General features: G+C 40.8%; 1 protein-coding gene across 2 annotated transcripts in view; it reads right to left on the minus strand.

The window, feature by feature from the left end:
* The window catches only part of NAGLU (N-acetyl-alpha-glucosaminidase), a 78,116-nt gene that overhangs the window by 43,491 nt on the left and 14,979 nt on the right, over window positions 1-19,646 (minus strand). For both annotated transcript variants that reach the window (XM_063458942.1, XM_063458941.1), the window contains exon 2: window positions 8,242-8,389. In XM_063458942.1, the coding sequence (XP_063315012.1) occupies window positions 8,242-8,389 (148 nt within the window). The remainder of the gene's footprint in view (window positions 1-8,241; window positions 8,390-19,646) is intronic.

Raw genomic sequence — 19,646 nt, forward strand, 5'->3', positions numbered from 1 at the left:
CACTGACATCAGCATCCTGGGTTGAAGGGAAAAATGAGGACACCATCGTGCCACTGCTGAGAGACCATCATACACCACGCAGTGTACACTCAACCAGGGGACGTGTGCACCTCACACTATATTTTTTTTTATTAACAATATCCCTCCCCTATTTTATCAGTCACATTAGTTGCAGGTAAATCTCTCTTTGGGTTAACCTTACAATGTAGCTTTAATAAACAGGACACTAGAGGGAGATCATATGTATTTATCCAGAGAACATTTATTTTACAGCAATGCAAAGTCAAAGAAAGAGAAATCTGTCTACCTTACACAACTCTCTTGTTATTAAATGGACACTATAGTAATCAGAACAAATACAGCGGATTGTATTTGTTCTGGTGAGTATGATCATTCCCTTCAGGCTTTTTGCAGTAATCAGTCTTTTCTGAGAAAATGCATTGTTTACATTACAGCCTATGGATATCTCCACTGGCCACTCCTCGGATAGCTGCTAGAAGTACTTCCTGTGGCAGTGCTGCTTACTGGGCAGCACTGCCATTCAGTGTCTCCACCCTCTGCATAGAGACTCAACTTTCCTCATAGAGATGCATTAATTCAATGCATCTCTATAAGGAGATGCTTTTTGGCCAGGGCTTGTGCTGGCTCTGCCCCTGATTTGCCTCATTGACAGTCTCGGCAAATCATTGGGAAGCATTGTGATTGGCTCAGACCACCACTTCTGATGTCAGATCAGGGGCAGAGGCAGCAGCTGCAGACTTGAATACAAGTAAGATTTTACTATATTTAGGGTGGCAAAGGGGGCATGAGGGCTAGATGGTGGTTTTAACGCTATAGGTTTGTGTTCCTGATCCTATGATGATCCTTTAAATTAAATGCATTACATTAGGCTGTGAAAGTAGGATAACAGCGGAGAAGATTACAATCCGAAGGCTAGTTCAAAAAAATTCAAATAAATAGGAACTAAACTGCTAGACTGACAGAAAAAAGTAAAAAAAAATTTAAATAAAACATCTGTTCGGATCATTTTGGTGTTCGCATCAAAATGATGTCAACCGATAATTTGGCTTAAAGTTGTATGTACGTCATTAAATGTTTGTACAAATGAGAATAAAAATTATATTATATTATATTATATTATATATATATATATATATATATATATATATATATATATATATATATATATATATATATATATATATATATAGATATAAAATAATAAAATAATGGTTAAAAAAACCCAAAAACATCTGTTCGCTATATGCACATCAAAATGTTGTGTAAGGCATACACCCCCTTCACTCACATCCTTTTTCTAATACAATCAACACACACCCCAAGAGAGTTTACATAATATGTAGAAACAATGTGGGAGATCCAGGTTGATCGTTCGCTCACACACAGCAGTGAATGTACAATTCATAGTGTCTATCAAGCCTCGATTTGTACTAACCTATGCTCAGTAGTAGTAAAAACATTAATAAACGTGCAGAAAATGGAATATAAATTATATATACAAAGTGGTATTAAATTGTGCCACCACACAACACAACCTTAATGTGCAAGGTATATATAGGTTTATTTGTTACCTGGAGTAGACGTGTTAGATGACATATGTGACGAACTGAACCTCGCCACGGGTTCTTGGAGGGGCCTGCAGGCCAGCCTCTTGCCTCAGGACTATGGCCCCTGCAATAGACCTTGCCTAATATACTTTAAAAAGGCTCTTTTCATGGCTCTGTTCATGCACATAATTGGGATTATGTGGTTCGGCAACCGAATAGCTGCACGAACCACGAGACCACCTGGGAGCTTGTTAAACCCTATTAACACTTGGTAACGATTCTAACCGCAGTGTTCTAATGGTTTGTCTGGGTGGCCGCCGTTCGCATGAATGCAGACAGCGGTGTTTGGTCGTCGAGTTCCTGGAACTAAAAATTGGACACGGAAACTCCCGAACACCGCTAGCCTTCCATCATCGCCTGCGCTCGGTTCAACACAACTTAGAAGGGCGCTATTTGGTGGAAGCGTTCGTCTGGATGAGGGGAACAAGCTCCAGGGTAAGACGATTGACTATGTTCGGTAGTTTGTTCGGTTTTTAAACAACCAAACTAGACCGACCACATGCCCTGATTCTCTGGAACTCTTTTGGGCAGGAGCCACATGTGCAGTTGGTCAAATTATGACTTTCATGGAAATCCCAAACCCCTGAACCAATCTGGGTGATTTTTGGATAGGTTTGTCCCCCAGATCGGGGCTATCAGGGGTTTCCATGTGTTTTGGGGGCACTTTTTGGGTGTTGTTAAAATGCATATTTCTGTGCCTGGAGATAATGGAGTACATTTCCTGACTCAATTATCTCCTGTTTTTCAATTGTTTTGACTATAGCAAACCTGTAAACCATAAACCTTTATGATCTCATTATCTAAAGGTACAACAGCTTCTAAAGCAATGAAGATTTGTAATTGATCATAAATTACATATTAAAGTTACACACCAAGCCCCATAATCACTACAGCACGTTTTTTATGGTGCCAGGAGTCAAACCGTTTTAGAATATTTGCTAGTGTTACCTGGGGACAGCCAGGCATTGTTTGTCACCTCCACTACTGCTCAGTGAGTTCCAGAAACTCTCTATACCGAACTAAGTCTAGTGGTCAGGGTGCTCATTGGCCCAACGTATGCTCTCAGCCAATAAGCTAGCACTGCATTGCCGTTTTTAGCTCAGAAGAGGCAATTAAATTTCCTGAGCAGTAGTGGAGGTAGGGAGCAGCACCCTGCAGATCACCGGTAAGGGGGAGGAGTTGGGGTACCAGGGCCCTCTTGCCACAATAACTACTGGGAAGAAAAGCTAAATACCCCGAGGGGAGTCAGCTTGGTGTGTGTCAGGGGCGGCCAGAATAGGGGATAACCCTCACATTTGTGAAATAAAGAGGAACAGACCTGGTGGGTCTGATAGGAGTTGGACGCCCCCTGGTGGGTATGTATATATTAAAATAAATAAAAAGAATAAGACAGCGCTAGATAACTTTTTGGCAGCAACCTTAAAAAAAGGGAATCCCTCAGACCCTTTAAAACAAGATAAATAAATACAATAAAAAAGGCTGCGCACAAAAATAAAATCCAATGGTTTAGACAAAAAAGGAGAGAATAAGTCCAGCTATTATGTCCTTACAAGTGTCCTTGGTTGTTGAGGTCTTCTACTTGTGTAGTGGTATCACTTAATATGAAAGATAAAAAGGAACAAGGAACAACCAATGGTGTAGTACGTAAAATTCAGATATAGACGTGAAAAATAATAGTATAAAACTCACATTTACCAGAGCTAATGTCCAGCTCTGGAGTGAAGTGCGTACAGCGGTTTAATCCCCGCTTATGGGATATAAAGCAGGTTCCTCTCCGTGAGTGGTTTTCAATTCTCGGGATAAAAAGAAACAGCCAATAGTGCTCACTGTATGGCAATATAAATAAGAATAATAAAAAAATGTACTTACAAAATAAGAGCAGACACACTGCTCTTTGATGACAGCTTGGGTGGATTGATCCCCACCTAAGGATTTCTTTGGGTACAGGAAACTTCCAGGAGTATTCAAGGTTTCTTATAAAACCAGTAAAAAATGATAAAAATAACAATAAAAAGCCAGGGTAAAAAAGAAGTTATGTGTCTATAAAAAAGATAATTGGCACAATTGTTGGCACAATTGTCATTTGTTTGTGCCAATTATCTTTTTTATAGACACATAACTTCTTTTTTACCCTGGCTTTTTATTGTTATTTTTATCATTTTTTTACTGGTTTTATAAGAAACCTTGAATACTCCTGGAAGTTTCCTGTACCCAAAGAAATCCTTAGGTGGGGATCAATCCACCCAAGCTGTCATCAAAGAGCAGTGTGTCTGCTCTTATTTTGTAAGTACATTTTTTTATTATTCTTATTTATATTGCCATACAGTGAGCACTATTGGCTGTTTCTTTTTATCCCGAGAATTGAAAACCACTCACGGAGAGGAACCTGCTTTATATCCCATAAGCGGGGATTAAACCGCTGTACGCACTTCACTCCAGAGCTGGACATTAGCTCTGGTAAATGTGAGTTTTATACTATTATTTTTCACGTCTATATCTGAATTTTACGTACTACACCATTGGTTGTTCCTTGTTCCTTTTTATCTTTCATATCAAGTGATACCACTACACAAGTAGAAGACCTCAACAACCAAGGACACTTGTAAGGACATAATAGCTGGACTTATTCTCTCCTTTTTTGTCTAAACCATTGGATTTTATTTTTGTGCGCAGCCTTTTTTATTGTATTTATTTATGTATATATTAACCCCTTAACGACGCTAGACGGTTCAGGACCGTCATCAGCATTTTTGCGTTGCCGACCGACGACGGTCCTGAACCGTCCTAAATTTAAGAGGTACTTACCCGATCGCCGTCGTTCCCCCGGCGGTGATCGGCGGTGCTCCCGTTGTGGGGAGACTGCCTGCAGCCCAGACAGTCTCCCCATGGCGAATTAGGACCCCTGTGGCCATGTGATCGCCCAACAGGGCGACCACATGGTCACAATAGGTGTCCAAGTATCTGCCTGCAGGGGGACTGTCTGTGCTGACAGGCAGTCTCCCTGCTGCTGTAAAATCATTAAAAAAATTAAAGTTATAGTGAATAAAAAAAAATTATTATTATATATGTGTATATATATATGATATATAGACATATATTATACCTATATAATATATGTCTATATATCATATATATATATAATGTCATGCTAAGTTTATTTTTATATTAATATGTACATATATTAATATAAAAATACACTTATTATTAAATTACACACATATATATATAGAATATATATAATAACGATATATATTGTATATATATATTATTATAAAATACAAATAATAAGTAAATTAAATTAAATTAAAAAAAGAAAAATAATAATAAAAATTTTAAAAAAAATTATATATCTATACGAAATTTTATTCTAACTGTATTTTGATATTAATATATATATTTATATCAAAATACACTTAGAATGAAATTGTATATATCTATGTATATATAAATAAATAAAAAGAATACGAACTATTCATATGTCCATATACAAAATTACATAAATAATTATATAAATATACATGTAGACTTCAAATATATAAATATGCATATATATTTAAATTCTACGTGCGTATTTATGTAATATTTTTACATAATTAAGTAATTTTATTAATTGCAATTTGAGGGACCTGCCTGCCAACCCACGCCGAAATTGCAGAGAATTTAATTTGCTAGCACTGTATTTTACCCTGTAACGTTCTACGACACCCTAAAACCTGTACATGGGGGGTACTGTTTTACTCAGGAGACTTTGCTGAACACAAATATTAGTGATTCAAAACAGTAAAACATATCACAGCGATGATATTGTCAGTGAAAGTGAAGTTTTTTGCATTTTTCACACACAAACAGCACTTTTACTGATGATATAATTGTTGTGATACATTTTCCAGTTTTGAAACACTAATATTTGTGTTCAGCAAAGTCTCTTGAGTATAAAAGTACCCCCCATGTACAGGTTTTATAGCGTTTTTGAAAGTTACAGGGTCAAATATATGGGTCAAATATTTTTACATTGAAAATGGCCAGGTTGGTTACGTTGCCTTTGAGAGCATATGGTAGCCCAGGAATGAGAATTACCCCCATGATGGCATACCATTTGCAAAAGAAGACAACCCAAGGTATTGCAAATGGGGTATGTCCAGTCTTTTTTAGTAACCACTTAGTCACAAACACTGGCCAAAATTAGCGTTCAATTTAGTTTTTTACTTTTTTCACACACAAACAAATATGAACGCTAACTTTGGCCAGTGTTTGCGACTAAGTGGCTACTAAAAAAGTCTGGACATACCCCATATTGAATACCCTGGGTTGTCTGCTTTAAAAAAAATATGTACATGTGGGGTGTTATTCAGCGATTTATGACAGATAATAGTGTTACAATGTCACTATTGATACATTTTAAAAATGTATGTTTTGAAACCGCAATATCCTACTTGTACTTATAGCCCTATAACATGCAAAAAAATAGCAAAAAGCATGTAAACACTGGGTATTTTTAAACTCAGGACAAAATTTTGAATCTATTTAGCAGTTTTTTTCATTCGCTTTTGTAGATGAGTAAAAGATTTTTCACATAAAATTCAAAAAACATGTATTTTTTTCAATTTTTCATCATATTTTTTCATTTTTTTAAAATTAAATTACATGAGATTATATAAATAATGGTATGTAAAGAAAGCCCATTTTGTCCTGAAAAAAACAATATATAATTTGTATGGGAACAGTAAATGAGAGAGCGGAAAATTACAGCTAAACACAAACACCACAAAAGTGTAAAAAGATGCCTGGTCGCAAATGTACAACATCGCAAAAACAGTCCTGTCCTTAAGGGGTTAAAACAGCTTTTAATAGCACAAAAAATAAAATAGAAAAACCCTCAAAAAATGTAAAAAATAAAGTAATGAGTAAGGAGAGATAGAATATATGCTCATAAATGGGACATGAAAAAATCTAGAAGATATCTTATGATAAGCACAGAAGGAATCTTCAAATAAAGATATCCCTTACACCTAACTGCCTGTTAGGTCAGATAGACGCTTGTGTGCCATCGTTATTACTACCAGCTAGTCAGACAGAATTGGATTCATTTCCTTAACCTTAGCAAGCGGAAAGTGTACTTCATTTGGGGATTTGGTCTTGGATGCAAGGGATGGTTCCAAGTTGGTGATTCTCTCTCTATCCTCTCTCAACATACTCCTATATTTCTCTTGCAGAATCAAGTTGCAGCTATTTGTTTGTTTTTTAGCTATACACTGTACACCAGTAAATGGATACAAGCTGCAGCAACTTTGTACCGAATCCTCATTTATACAATTCAATTTAAACAAGCCTTCCCTTCTATGTAAAAAACGGTTACACTTTGCTACTGCTACTCTGTTAGACCTTACAAGTCTTTACTCAGAGATCTCTAGGCAGTGTGATTCATCAATATAGATGAAAATCTCTCTTCAATAGCTACCAGTAGTCTACAATAAAGATTTTAGCACCCATATGGGATTTATCTTTATTTGAAGATTCCTTCTGTGCTTATCATAAGACATCTTCTAGATTTTTTTCATGTCCCATTTATGAGCATATATTCTCTCTCTCCTTACTCATTACTTTATTTAGTTTTTTACATTTTTTTGAGGGTTTTTCCATTTTATTTTTTGTGCTATTAAAAGCCAAGTTTAAATATATACAAAACCCACCAGGGGGCGTCCAACTCCCATCAGACCCACCAGGTCTGTTCCTCCACAATAACTACTACAACAAGCTATAGGGCTTGAAGTGTTTCTTTAACCCCTTAAGGACCAAACTTCTGGAATAAAAGGGAATCATGACATGTGTCCTTAAGGGGTTAAGTTGCTTTAGGAGATGTTTAGGTAGTACCAAATCAGCAATGTCCTTATCTGACACCTTTTACTCTTATTTCTCCCTATCACAATCGAATAAAACGATTTTTAAATTGCAGGCGAAATAGGCCACATGTTTTGTGTAAAAAAAAAAAGCGGGTTTGATGGAAGATGGCTTATATCTTAAGAATGACTGTGTCTGTGTGATTCCACTGAAGCCATAGCAAATCTTGTTCACAATGTAAAACTGAACTAAAAGATTTTCACATCCTGAAAAAACAAAAACTGGTTTCATGAAAGATAATGCATACCTTAAGGTAAATGTTCCATTTCACAGAAGCAATAGCAAATCTTGTTCAGCATGGAAAACTGAACAAACTAGTGAGACACATGCATTGTGTGTGCCATTCCACTTAAAGGGACACTACAGGCACCAAAACAACTTTCGCTTAATGAAGCAGTTTTGGTGTGCAGTGATGAAACTCCTAAATTTCAGAGAATTGAGCAGAGCGAGTGCAGCAGCGTGATCTATACACAAAAACTGATTTAATAAGCTAAAGATGTTTTGATGTCTATAGTATCCCTTTAAGCAACACCAGATCTAGTTTAGTAGAAGACTGATCAAATTCGTAAATACATTTTTAAATTGTCCATGAATAAAAAAAAAAAAAAAAAAAAAAATTTAATGATAAAGAAAGGTTTAAGTAATGCTCAGCGAGAAGAACTAAGGAAATGTGGATGTCTTGATATAACCGGAAGAAAAATATTTATTTGCTTACCCGTTGCCAAATTGCTTCTTGACCAGTAAATGCAAGGGGCATGTTGATGCCATTGAGGGCCATCCAGTCGATTTCCTTCTCCCATCGAGTCCAGTTCCACCACACAAAGGAATAACTTGAGGTACAGACATTTTGATAGTAGCGAAACCTAAAAACAGAAGACTGAGTACTTAGATGTATGTAGTTCTCAACTCAACTTATTCCATCAGCCATGCAATGTGTAAATTAGTCTGACTAGTTCTAGTTATGCCACAATGTAAACATTCAATAATGTTAAGGTTTCGGCATAAACTTAGATACCTCCATATACAGCAACTTATGGCATCAGAACCAGCATTCAAGTTTGTAAGCCAATAAATTATTTTTTACTTTTCATTACGGACCATTCATTTTAATATATGGCTACCCAAACCAATTCGTATGCCAGTCAATCCAGTGTCACACCACCAGCAATAAAACACCTGGCACCACACTCACCTAACTGAAATAAAGGGCACTGAAGATGGGCATGGACATAGTAAAAAGTAAAAAAAAAAAAAAAGAAGATACAATGTGCAGTTTATTTTTTTTCTGAAAATTACATCAACAGCACATCTATACAGATGAATCACTCATGAAATTCAAGGTTAGATTGCTTTTCAAGCAGCGGATTTCATTCCAAGTAGGCTCAGTATGGTATTCAATTTTAGAAATTGTGCGAATGTACTACAAGCAATATATTTATGAAGGAAGAGATTACCATCCTGATCACTAGGCTGCCCGGATTCTTTGAGTACAAATGGCAAAATAGTATTAGATCTCTTCCTACCATGAGGCTACCACTTACGAGTCGACAACTTTTAGACTAGCATAGACTTTTAAAAACATTTATTTTACTTTAACACCCTATCTTGTGGCGCAATGTGCAACAATGGCAACGTTTCCCCCAACAGGCACCACAACAACAGTTTTGCGTAATGACGAAGTGCTGGAAAACTCTGGAGACCGCTGCTAGAGGCTGGATTAACCCTGCAATGTAAACATAGCAGTTTCTCTAAAACTGCTATGTTTTCTACTGCAGGTTTAAAACTAGGGGAACTGGCACCCAGACCACTTCATTGAGCTGAAGTGGTCTGGGTGCCTATAGTGGTCCTTTAGTCCTATGTTTAACTCCTCATGTACACCTATACTACATTTAGGCCAACTCTAACCCTAAACTAAAAAATAATCCTAAACAACCTTTATACCACAACTTTAAAGGAACACTGTATGTGTTTAAAAAAAAAAAAATACATACTTGTTAGGTGGTCGCTCCACCCCTTTCCATCCTTAAAGAAGTTTAAAATAAAAATAAAATAAAAAAGACAAAAAAAAACGTACCTTTTTTTTTTTACCAATCCAATGCTTTTGCACATGCCAAATCAGCTTCTCCTCATACATGCACTGAATCATTGCATCTCTATGGGGAGCGTTCAACATCTCCATGCAGAGGCAGTGTTTACATTAAAAAGCCTCCAGAGATAGGACAGACAACAGAACAACTACATCAATTGTTCTGGTGACTATAGTGTCCCTTAAACCCCTCTCCATTTCATCTTCTTAACATTAAACCTTATGTAATCTGACATTAGCCCCTCTCAAACATTAACGCCCCTTTAACCCTAACCACTTTTAACATTATCTTTAACTCTGCGCTTACACAGCTGCATACACTCACTATACTCACAGATTTACACAATACATTACAAGCAGAGCAGACATATACACATACATACATTTATACATATGCAGTTGTCAAATGTGAATATTTTTATGCCTGCAATGTGCAGTTTATAAATTAAACTTACTTTGCGGTTGGGTATCGGGGGTCGTCTTAGAATTTTGTGCCTACAGGCACCTGACAAGTAAATTCGGCCATGCGGTTCACTCTGCATGATTAAAGTACAGTGCCAGTGGGGGGCAGGGCCTGACTATCATGGCGACTGGATGCGTCTTTCGAGTGCTCCTCGAGGACACACTGAGCAAAACTCATTTGTTTGGTTGATATAGCGGCAATTGTGCAACGTGCTACATAAACTTGGCTACACAAACCGATTGACCTTCTGGAGGCGCATCCAGCGGTCTACTAAGCCGTTCCAGAAGCAGGAGTTCCAGTGCGGCCTAGCAGGCGGCATGGAGGGAGAATGGGGCAGACGTCCCAGTCTGTCGTGGGCGAGTCTCTAAACAAGCAACGGTTTAAAAAAAAAAAAGCATAAGCTTTTTTCCCCGTTTATGCTTTATTTTACTAGCAAATAATGAATAGTGAATAGTTTAGTGAATAAACATCCTCAAGTAAAAACACGACCGAGCTGTTTAAACAACAACACATGTTAGCTTTGTGGGGGATTCCTTCTACTTGGGGGTCAAAAAAACGTCATTCAGCTCCGGTTACAGGATGCAGTTAGAAATCTTTAGAGATTTATTTAAAATGACATTCATTTTGCAAGAGATGTTTTATTGGGCCCATTTGTACTAAACTCTGAGAAAATCAGTTACTGGTACCAAAGCTAGCAGCTTTAATATAATCTGCATCAATGTTTTAAACGTCCTTCATGTAAAAGAAATGTGTTACTCAATGTTGTACCATGAGCATTAAAAGTTACTGCATTAAAATGGAAATTTCAGTTTTAGGGGAACGAGATGAAGAACATATGTCTTGTTTCACAAGTACCTTAAAATATAATTGCACAGTTTTATGTTTAAAAGGTTACCTACGTGTCATGTCACGTACAACCTACCGTAAGCTCTTTTAAAGAGGCTAAAACTGCCATCTATACATTGTGTTAACAGTTTTGCTAGGAAATGTATCGTTTGGGAGAAAACTATATCATTTCTAACATCTGTCCCTCCATTCCGCGATATAGACTATGTCAAACAATTGGCCGATAGAAAAGGAGCAGAATAGACCTTCTGCTTTCCACACATTGACACCACAACGCATGAGCTGTAGTTGCTTTGATAGCTCCCTAGTCACCTGTGCAAGCGCTGGCTAGGGAGTATGGGTATGGAGTGACTGACGTCAGTCCGCTAAGAATCCAGCATGCACGCTAAGAAAATGCTGGTAGCAAAAGCGCCACCGAATTCTGATAGGTATATCTCTATATTATAAACGGAATAGATCATGCATCTCTTGCATGATATGTTGTATTCAATATATTTGGCGGTGATTTAGTTAAACTTCTACAATGTAGGACTGGTTCATTTTAAATATGCTTTAGGCATTTAGATTCTGTAATACAATATATAAAAAAAAAAAAATAAGGGCAGGTAGATACAGATTAAATGCACAGGACTATTTAATAAAGTGAAAATTCAAAATAAAATTCAAATATAAGGCAACAACAGCCGAACTGAATACATTATTTTTTTGATTATTTTCTAGTTTGGCTATATTCACCTTAAATTTGAATCTGGCAGTTCTAAATACAAAGCAACAAAAAGCGCTGAACTTAGGACAATATGCAAAAGTAAGGAAACAAAAATGTGCAGGGCCATGTGTGGGTTAACAAATGAAGAGAAAACGAGGAAGTAAAACATGATATGTTACAAAAGAACAAAAACAGCTATAAAAGTGTCCTTACTGATCAGTGGTCAAGTTCAGGGATTCAGATGAAGTGGTATCAGTGCTTAGATTGTTACGTTGCCCAGTGATCTCCCTTTCACCTTTCAAACTGCCCAGGCATCAAAGAGAACCCAAAAAGACTGTTCCATAGGCCAACTTAAAAGAACACTATAGGGTCAGGAACACAAACATGAATTCCTGACCCTATAGTGTTAGAAAACACTATCTAGTCTTGCCTTTATTCCAGTCTGTTGGCTCTGCCTCCTTGGCAGACATCATCAGAAGTGATGACCTCAGCCAATCACAATGCTTTCTCATAGGAAAACATTGGATTGACTGAGATTGCCAAGGGGGTGAGCCAGGGGCGAGGCCAGACACTGCTCTGGCCAATTGGCATCTCCTTTTAGAGTGTGGACACAATGTGCAGCACTGACCCACGTAGTACCTCTAACAGCCATCTGAAGAGTGGCCAGTAAAGTTATCACTAGGCTGTAACGTAAACACTGCATTTTCTCTGAAAAGACAGTGTTTACTACAAAAAGGCTGCAGGGACTGACTATACTCAACGGAACAAATACATTAAGTTGTAGTTGTTTTGGTGACTATATTGAATTGTTAGTATAAGAGGTTTTGCCTTGACGTGGCAGGTGAGCTTGCACTTGAATGGCTATTGGAGTGACACTAAACAACTTCCAGTATTTGTATTTGTTCTGGTGAGTAGAATCTTTCCATTCAGACTTTTTGCTGTAAACACGGTCATTTCAGAGAAAATGCAATGTTTACATTACAGCCTAGTGATAACTCCACTGACCACTCCTTAGATGGCTGCTCGAGGTGCTTCCTGGAGCAGTCCTGCCTTGAGTGCAGCATTGCCATTCAGTGTCTCCACCCTCTGCATGCAGACACTGAACTTTTCTCCTAGAGATGCATTGATTCAATGCATCTCTATGAGGAGATGCTAAATGGCCAGGGCTGTGTTCGATGTGTGCCTCTTGACAGCCTCAGCCAATTCTATGGGGAAGCACTGTGATTAGCTCAGACCACCACTTCTGATGATGTCAGCAGACAGAGGCAGTTCAGGGGCAGACTTTAATACAGGTAAGATTTTACTATATTTAGGATAGCAAGAAGATCCGGGGGGCTAGATGGTAGTTTTAACACTATAGGGTCAGGAATACATGTTTGTGCTCCTGACCCTATAGTGTTCCTTTTTATATGTGCATAAGGATTAGGGATTAGGGCGCAAGTAATTTTGTTTTGTTTTTGTAACCAATGATATGTTTTTCATGACAACTGGACTGATACTTATTCCCCCCTCCCTTGACAGCAAATCTGGATTGCTAAATGTATTACTGAAGCTGTACAGTGGTGAAACCTCCCCTTGCCCAATTCTCCAGAAAATGACGATGCAGTGGAAGGAATCACTGCAGTGTTCCAGCTTTCTTACTCAAGGTGTGTTCAGGGAACTGGAAGTGACAGAGTTCTACGCTAGACTCACACCAAGACGAGTATATATTACCATACAAGCCCCTCTCACAACTCGAGGCTTTACTGCCTTCCCATATATAGGCTTCAAAATAATTTTCTGACCACAGATTAATAATGCATAGGCATACTGCTTATGTGCTTTTTTTCAAATAAATGCAAGAAGACAGATTAACCATTATGCTTCACCTAGGTTTATTCAAGGTGTGAAGTTTTGTGATCTGAAGTGAATTTTAAATATAAATTCAGTGCCGTTGTTGTTTAATATTATGTACAATCAGAAAATAAGGAACAAGCTTTGTAGAAAATAAGTCACATGCTATGATAAAAACATTGATACAGAGATAAAACCACACCTTAAAAAGTGTAACCATGTTTCAAAATAGGCACAGTTCCAATTTTATTTGCATTAAAATTGGTGAACTAAAAACCATTACAAAACTGTACTCCTAACACTATAATGTCCTCCTGCCTTCCCCCCAGTTATTAAATTGTTAAAGGACCACTCTAGGCACCCAGACCACTTCAGCTTAATAAAGTGGTCTGGGTGCCAGGTCCAGCTAGGGTTAACCCATTTTTTTTATAAACATAGCAGTTTCAGAGAAACTGCTATGTTTATTAATGGGTTAAGCCTTCCCCCAAATCCTCTAGTGGCTGTCTCACTGACAGCCGCTAGAGGCGCTTGCGTGATTCTCACTGTGAAAATCACAGTGAGAGCACGCAAGCGTCCATAGGAAAGCATTGTAAATGCTTTCCTATGCGACCGGCTGAATGCACGCGCAGCTCTTGCCGCGCGTGCGCATTCAGCCGACGGGGCGGAACGGAGGCGGAGAGGAGGAGGAGAGCTCCCCGCCCAGCGCTGTAAAAAGTTAAGATTTAACCCTTTTCCCCTTTCCAGAGCCGGGCGGGAGGGGGACCCTGAGGGTGGGGGTACCCTCAGGGCACTCTAGTGCCAGGAAAACGAGTATGTTTTCCTGGCACTAGAGTGGTCCTTTAAAACTCCTCTTTCACTCATCATATTCCAGCGACAAGGTCTCTCAGCGCTGGCTTGGTCTCCTCCCCCCACCGACACGGTAAATGGGGAACCCTAATGCTTGTTCTGGGTGTGCCCTAATTTCACCTTTTTTTTTTCTATGTAGATTTGGAATCCAGATCAGATTACTATTGGGCTGAGCACCTCACCCATCCACAATGGGTGCCTCTTTGGAGGAGACCACAAGAAATTATAAATTGAGGACAGTCTATGAAAGCAGTTTAAGCAGCAAGTATTGCAGTTAGCACATAGATTTCCCATTTTAAATCAGTGTAGGACTCACGGATATTACAGATATAATGCACATGTTTATATCTATATATCTATATATATATTGTTATGTGCTTTTTTCAAATAAATTCAAGAAGACGGATTTACTGTTATGCTTCACCTACAGGTTTATTCACCAAAGTGTGAAGTTTTTGAATCAGAAGTGAATTTTAAATATAAATTCAGTGCCGCACTTGTAAAATATTATGTGCAATAAAAATAAGGAACAGGCTTTGTAGAAAATAAGTCACATACTATGATAAATGCGTGATACACCTGACACATGCCTAATTGCTACAAACCACCTGAGTGGGAACCCCTTATACCACTCTAAAGAATTATAAAAAAAAAAATACATACATACAGTGGGTGGAACACACATCTGCTGATTCTATAAGGAAAAACAAAATAACAGTGCAATATTGCCAATATGAATAACGTAAAGGTCTTGTACGTTGCAGGTACTCACAAGCATGGAGCCAAATCTTAGCATATGGCTCTCAAGGGTCCCCATCCTGCTTTTAGCTGGTCCTTGTGTAGCCTTTAAAAATTCTGGAATAATGATGAGATGAGAGATATCTCTAATAAAAAAGGATTTATTTGGTAAAAAAAAAAGGAAGGTAAAACAAAATGCACAGTGTGCAATAAGATAAAATACTTAATTGGTAAAAGTCCAAATATGTCCAATATTGGCACAACCCGATGGCTAATAGGTCCGATACGCGTTTCGCCCTGTGGTGGGGGCTTCCTCAGTCGGTATACGTTATCTTATTATCCACTATGTCTAACCCACATAATGATTCTCCACCTACTTTTCATAGTGCTGATAACACAGTCTACTCCAGTGGTTCCCAAACCTTTTATGCTGAAGGCGCCCTTAATATTTCTGTATTTTTACAAGGCACCCCAAGTCAAAATTTCTAGGTTGTATATCTATACAGCGCTGCAGCATTTACTAGCGCTATAGTGTAATGTACATTGTTGGTGTTTGAAGGGGTGCTTGTATATAGTGTTTTAACCCCTTCCCGACTAAAGATGGAAATTTTCTGTCAAGTAGTATTATACAGCTGTAGCACACATAAGGTTTGCAAAATATACTGCGCAAACTCACTTTGTGTCAGGGGAGGGCTGGCAGCCTTAGGCTTGACTAACCAGTCAAGTGGCCCATTGCACCACCAAATCAGTTCACCATCCATGCCCACCTTTTCCTGGTTTTATAACGGATATTGATGTTATGCTAATCAGTAGCTCTTTGCCATACCCGCTCCTTCACGGCTCTGACTTTCAATGTTGTCAGAGCACAGGCTGAGAATCTCTGAGCCTGTGCTCTGACTCACTAACTGAGCGTCGGAACCACAAGGGAGAGGATATGATCTGACTGCACCTACTGCTGGTGCGCACCAGTGGACCACCAGCGAATCATTTAAATTAAATATGCTGGTGTACCCAACTTGTGAGCTGTGTTGGCCGCCGGGCGCCTCTGTTGTCATGGCACCCTGCGTGACCGCACAGCTTGCCCACCCTAACGGCTGGCCCTGCTGACACACACACTGACGTTACTATTTAGACATCCCTCAATATTAATACAGACATCAGAGTAAACACCAATAAACTGTGGAAACAGAGCTGATCCCAAAATGTATAAAGGTTTGCTTAGAGGATTTATTCAAGATTAAATCATGCCCCCTCCTCTCTCCCCCATGCGCTGCTCTGTAGGCTGGGAGGAAGTGAAGAGTAATCACAGTCTCCCAGCACAACGCCACCTGTGGCTGCATGGGGAACAGCTGTTTAATGTAATGCTTGCAGGACGGCCAGCTGCCGCAGAACCTCTTTGTTTCCGTCTCTGCAAAGGGCTCTAGGCACTGCTTGTTGTGAGTGTGAGCCACTGTAAATTAGGGGCAGAGGGCACTTGCACTGCGGTCAAGACAGGTCTGGACAGGAGGAGAGTGCAGTGCAATCAGTGCACTCCCCTCCTGTGGGTCACCAGTAGACTGGTGCACCTGCCCAGGATCAGAGCCGGTGCAAGGATTTTTGCCGCCCTAGACAAAATATAAATTTGCCGCCCCCCCATGTGACATCACAATGCCCCACCCATATGATCTGCCATATGAACTAACGCCAGTGCTGCACACAGTGTGTGTTTACATTAAAAAGCCTGCAGGGACCAGCTATAGACACCACAACCACTTCATTAAGCTATAGTGTCCCTTTAATGTGAGGTAAATTATAGATTAGTGTCACTAATAATATACTAGATTGCCTACTTACAATTAGATGATGATGATGATGGGCTGCAGTTTGGCTCCACTGGTCTGGTGTAGAACAGGACCTCTGGAGGCTGTTTGCAACTGTGGTCACAAAATTCAACGTTCTGGGAGAATTGGAAGCAGCTCCATTTTTGGGGGGCCTCTTACACAGCTCAAGGTCTGGGCCCCAGTGCCTGACGGTGAGTATGCCCATAAGGCCCACTCATAAGTCCACTTATATGTTCCACCCACCCATGAGCTCGCTCACAGGGAGTGGAGTGTGTAGGGGATGTGTTATGAGTTATTGTAGAGGATCTAATATGTGTGCTTATGGTATGTAGTGTATAGGGATACCAGTTTGTGCAGGTGATGCAGTGTGTTTGTGTGTAGTGGAAGCAGTGTGTATTTGTGTATAAGGGATGTATTATGTGTTTCTGGTTGTGTGTGAGGGATGCATTGTGTGAATCTGTGTTTGTATGCATAAGGGATGCAAGGTGTGTGTCTGTATGTGTGTGCATTGAGTGTAAGAGATGCATTGTGTTTCTGTGTGTATGTAAGAAAAACAGTGTGTGTAAGGGTTTGCATTGTATGTTTCTGTGTATGTGTGCAAATGATGCATTGTCTTTGTGTGTAAGGGTTGCATTGTGTGTGTGTAATGGATGCATTGTGTGTTTCTCTGTGTGTAAGGGAAGCATGTTCTGTGTATGTATAGGGATGCATTGTGTGTTTCTGTGTATGTATAGGGGTGCATTGTGTGTTTCTGTGTATGTATAGGGGTGCATTGTGTGTGTGTGTGTGCGCGTAGTGTTAAAGAGCTCCCTGTCTTGCCCCCTGTCCTATAGAGCTCTCCCCTGCCCCTTAGTGGTCTCACCTCTCCCCCACCCTCCCCTAGCGGACTCTTCTCACACTCACCCACCCTCCCTGTGTTCTTCTCATTCCTCCCTCTGTGTGTTCTCACCCCCCTGTGTTCTTCTTACCCCCCCTCCTCCCTGTGTTCTTCTTACTCCCCCCTCCTTCTTCTTACTCCCTCCTCCTTCTTCTTACTCCCTCCTCCTTCTTCTTACACCCTCCTCCTTCTTCTTACACCCTCCTCCTTCTTCTTACACCCTCCTCCTTCTTCTTACCCCCTCCTCCTTCTTCTTACCCCCTCCTCCTTCTTCTTACCCCCTCCTCCTTCTTCTTACCCCCTCCTCCTTCTTCTTACCCCCTCCTCCTTCTTCTTACCCCCTCCTCCTTCTTCTTACTCCCCCCCTCCTTCTTACCCCCTCCTCCTTCTTACCCCCTCCTCCTTCTTCTTACCCCCTCCTCCTTCTTCTTACCCCCTCCTCCTTCTTCTTACCCCCTCCTCCTTCTTCCTCCCCCCCCCCTTCTTCTTCTTCCTCCCCCCTTCTTCTTCTTCCTCCCCCCTTCTTCTTCTTCCTCCCCCCTTCCTCTCTTTCCTCCCCCCTTCTTCTTACTCCCCCCTTCTTCTTACTCCCCCCTTCTTCTTACTCCTTCTTCTTCTTACTCCTTCTTCTTCTTACTCCTTCTTCTTACTCCTTCTTCTTACTCCTTCTTCTTCTTACTCCTTCTTCTTCTTACTCCTTCTTCTTACTCCTTCTTCTTCTTACTCCTTCTTCTTACTCCTTCTTCTTCTTACTCCTTCTTCTTACTCCTTCTTCTTACTCCTTCTTCTTCTTACTCCTTCTTCTTCTTACTCCTTCTTCTTACTCCTTCTTCTTCTTACTCCTTCTTCTTACTCCTTCTTCTTCTTACTCCTTCTTCTTCTTACTCCTTCTTCTTCTTACTCCTTCTTCTTCTTACTCCTTCTTCTTCTTACTCCTTCTTCTTCTTACTCCTCCCCTCTTATTATACCCCCTCCCCTTCTTACTCTCCCCCCCTCTTCTTACTCTCCCCCCCCTCTTCTTACTCCCCCCCCCCTCTTCTTACTCTCCCCCCCCCCTCTTCTTACTCTCCCCCCCCACTCTTCTTACTCTCCCCCCCCTCTTCTTACTCTCCCCCCCCTCTTCTTACTCTCCCCCCCCCTCTTCTTACTCTCCCCCCCCCCCTCTTCTTACTCTCCCCCCCCCTCTTCTTACTCTCCCCCCCCCCCTCTTCTTACTCTCCCCCCCCCTCTTTTTACTCTCCCCCCCCCTCTTCTTACTCTCCCCCCCCCTCTTCTTACTCTCCCCCCCCCTCTTCTTACTCTCCCCCCCCCTCTTCTTACTCTCCCCCCCCTCTTCTTACTCTCCCCCCCTCTTCTTACTCTCCCCCCCCTTCTTACTCTCCCCCCCCCCCTTCTTACTCTCCCCCCCCTTCTTACTCTCCCCCCCTCCCCTCACTCTCCCCCCCTCCCCTCTTCTTACTCTCCCCCCCTCCCCTCACTCTCCCCCCTCCCCTCTTCTTACTCTCCGCCCCCCCCTCTTTTTACTCTCCGCCCCCCCCTCTTTTTACTCTCCGCCCCCCCCTCTTTTTACTCTCCGCCCCCCCCTCTTTTTACTCTCCCCCCTCCCCCCCCTTCTTCTTACCCCCTCCCCTGTAGGTGGCCGAGCTGCACTCCGGTCCGCGGTCCCGGCCGGAGTGATAGGAAGGTGCTCAGTGTGCACCTTCCCATCACTCCGGCCGGGACCGCGGACCGGAGTGCAGCTCGGCCACCTACAGGGGAGGGGAGGGAGGGAAAAGCAGCTGCAGCCGTCTGAGCGCTCTTTACAGAGCGCTCGGCGGCTGCAGCATTTAAAGGGCCGGCCCGCCGCGGCCGGTCCTAAAATAATTTCGGGCGGCCTGGGGGGCAATTGCCTCCCTGCCCCCCGGC

This window comes from Pelobates fuscus, chromosome 6 (assembly GCF_036172605.1).
Source record: "Pelobates fuscus isolate aPelFus1 chromosome 6, aPelFus1.pri, whole genome shotgun sequence".
Taxonomy (NCBI): Eukaryota; Metazoa; Chordata; class Amphibia; order Anura; family Pelobatidae; genus Pelobates; species Pelobates fuscus.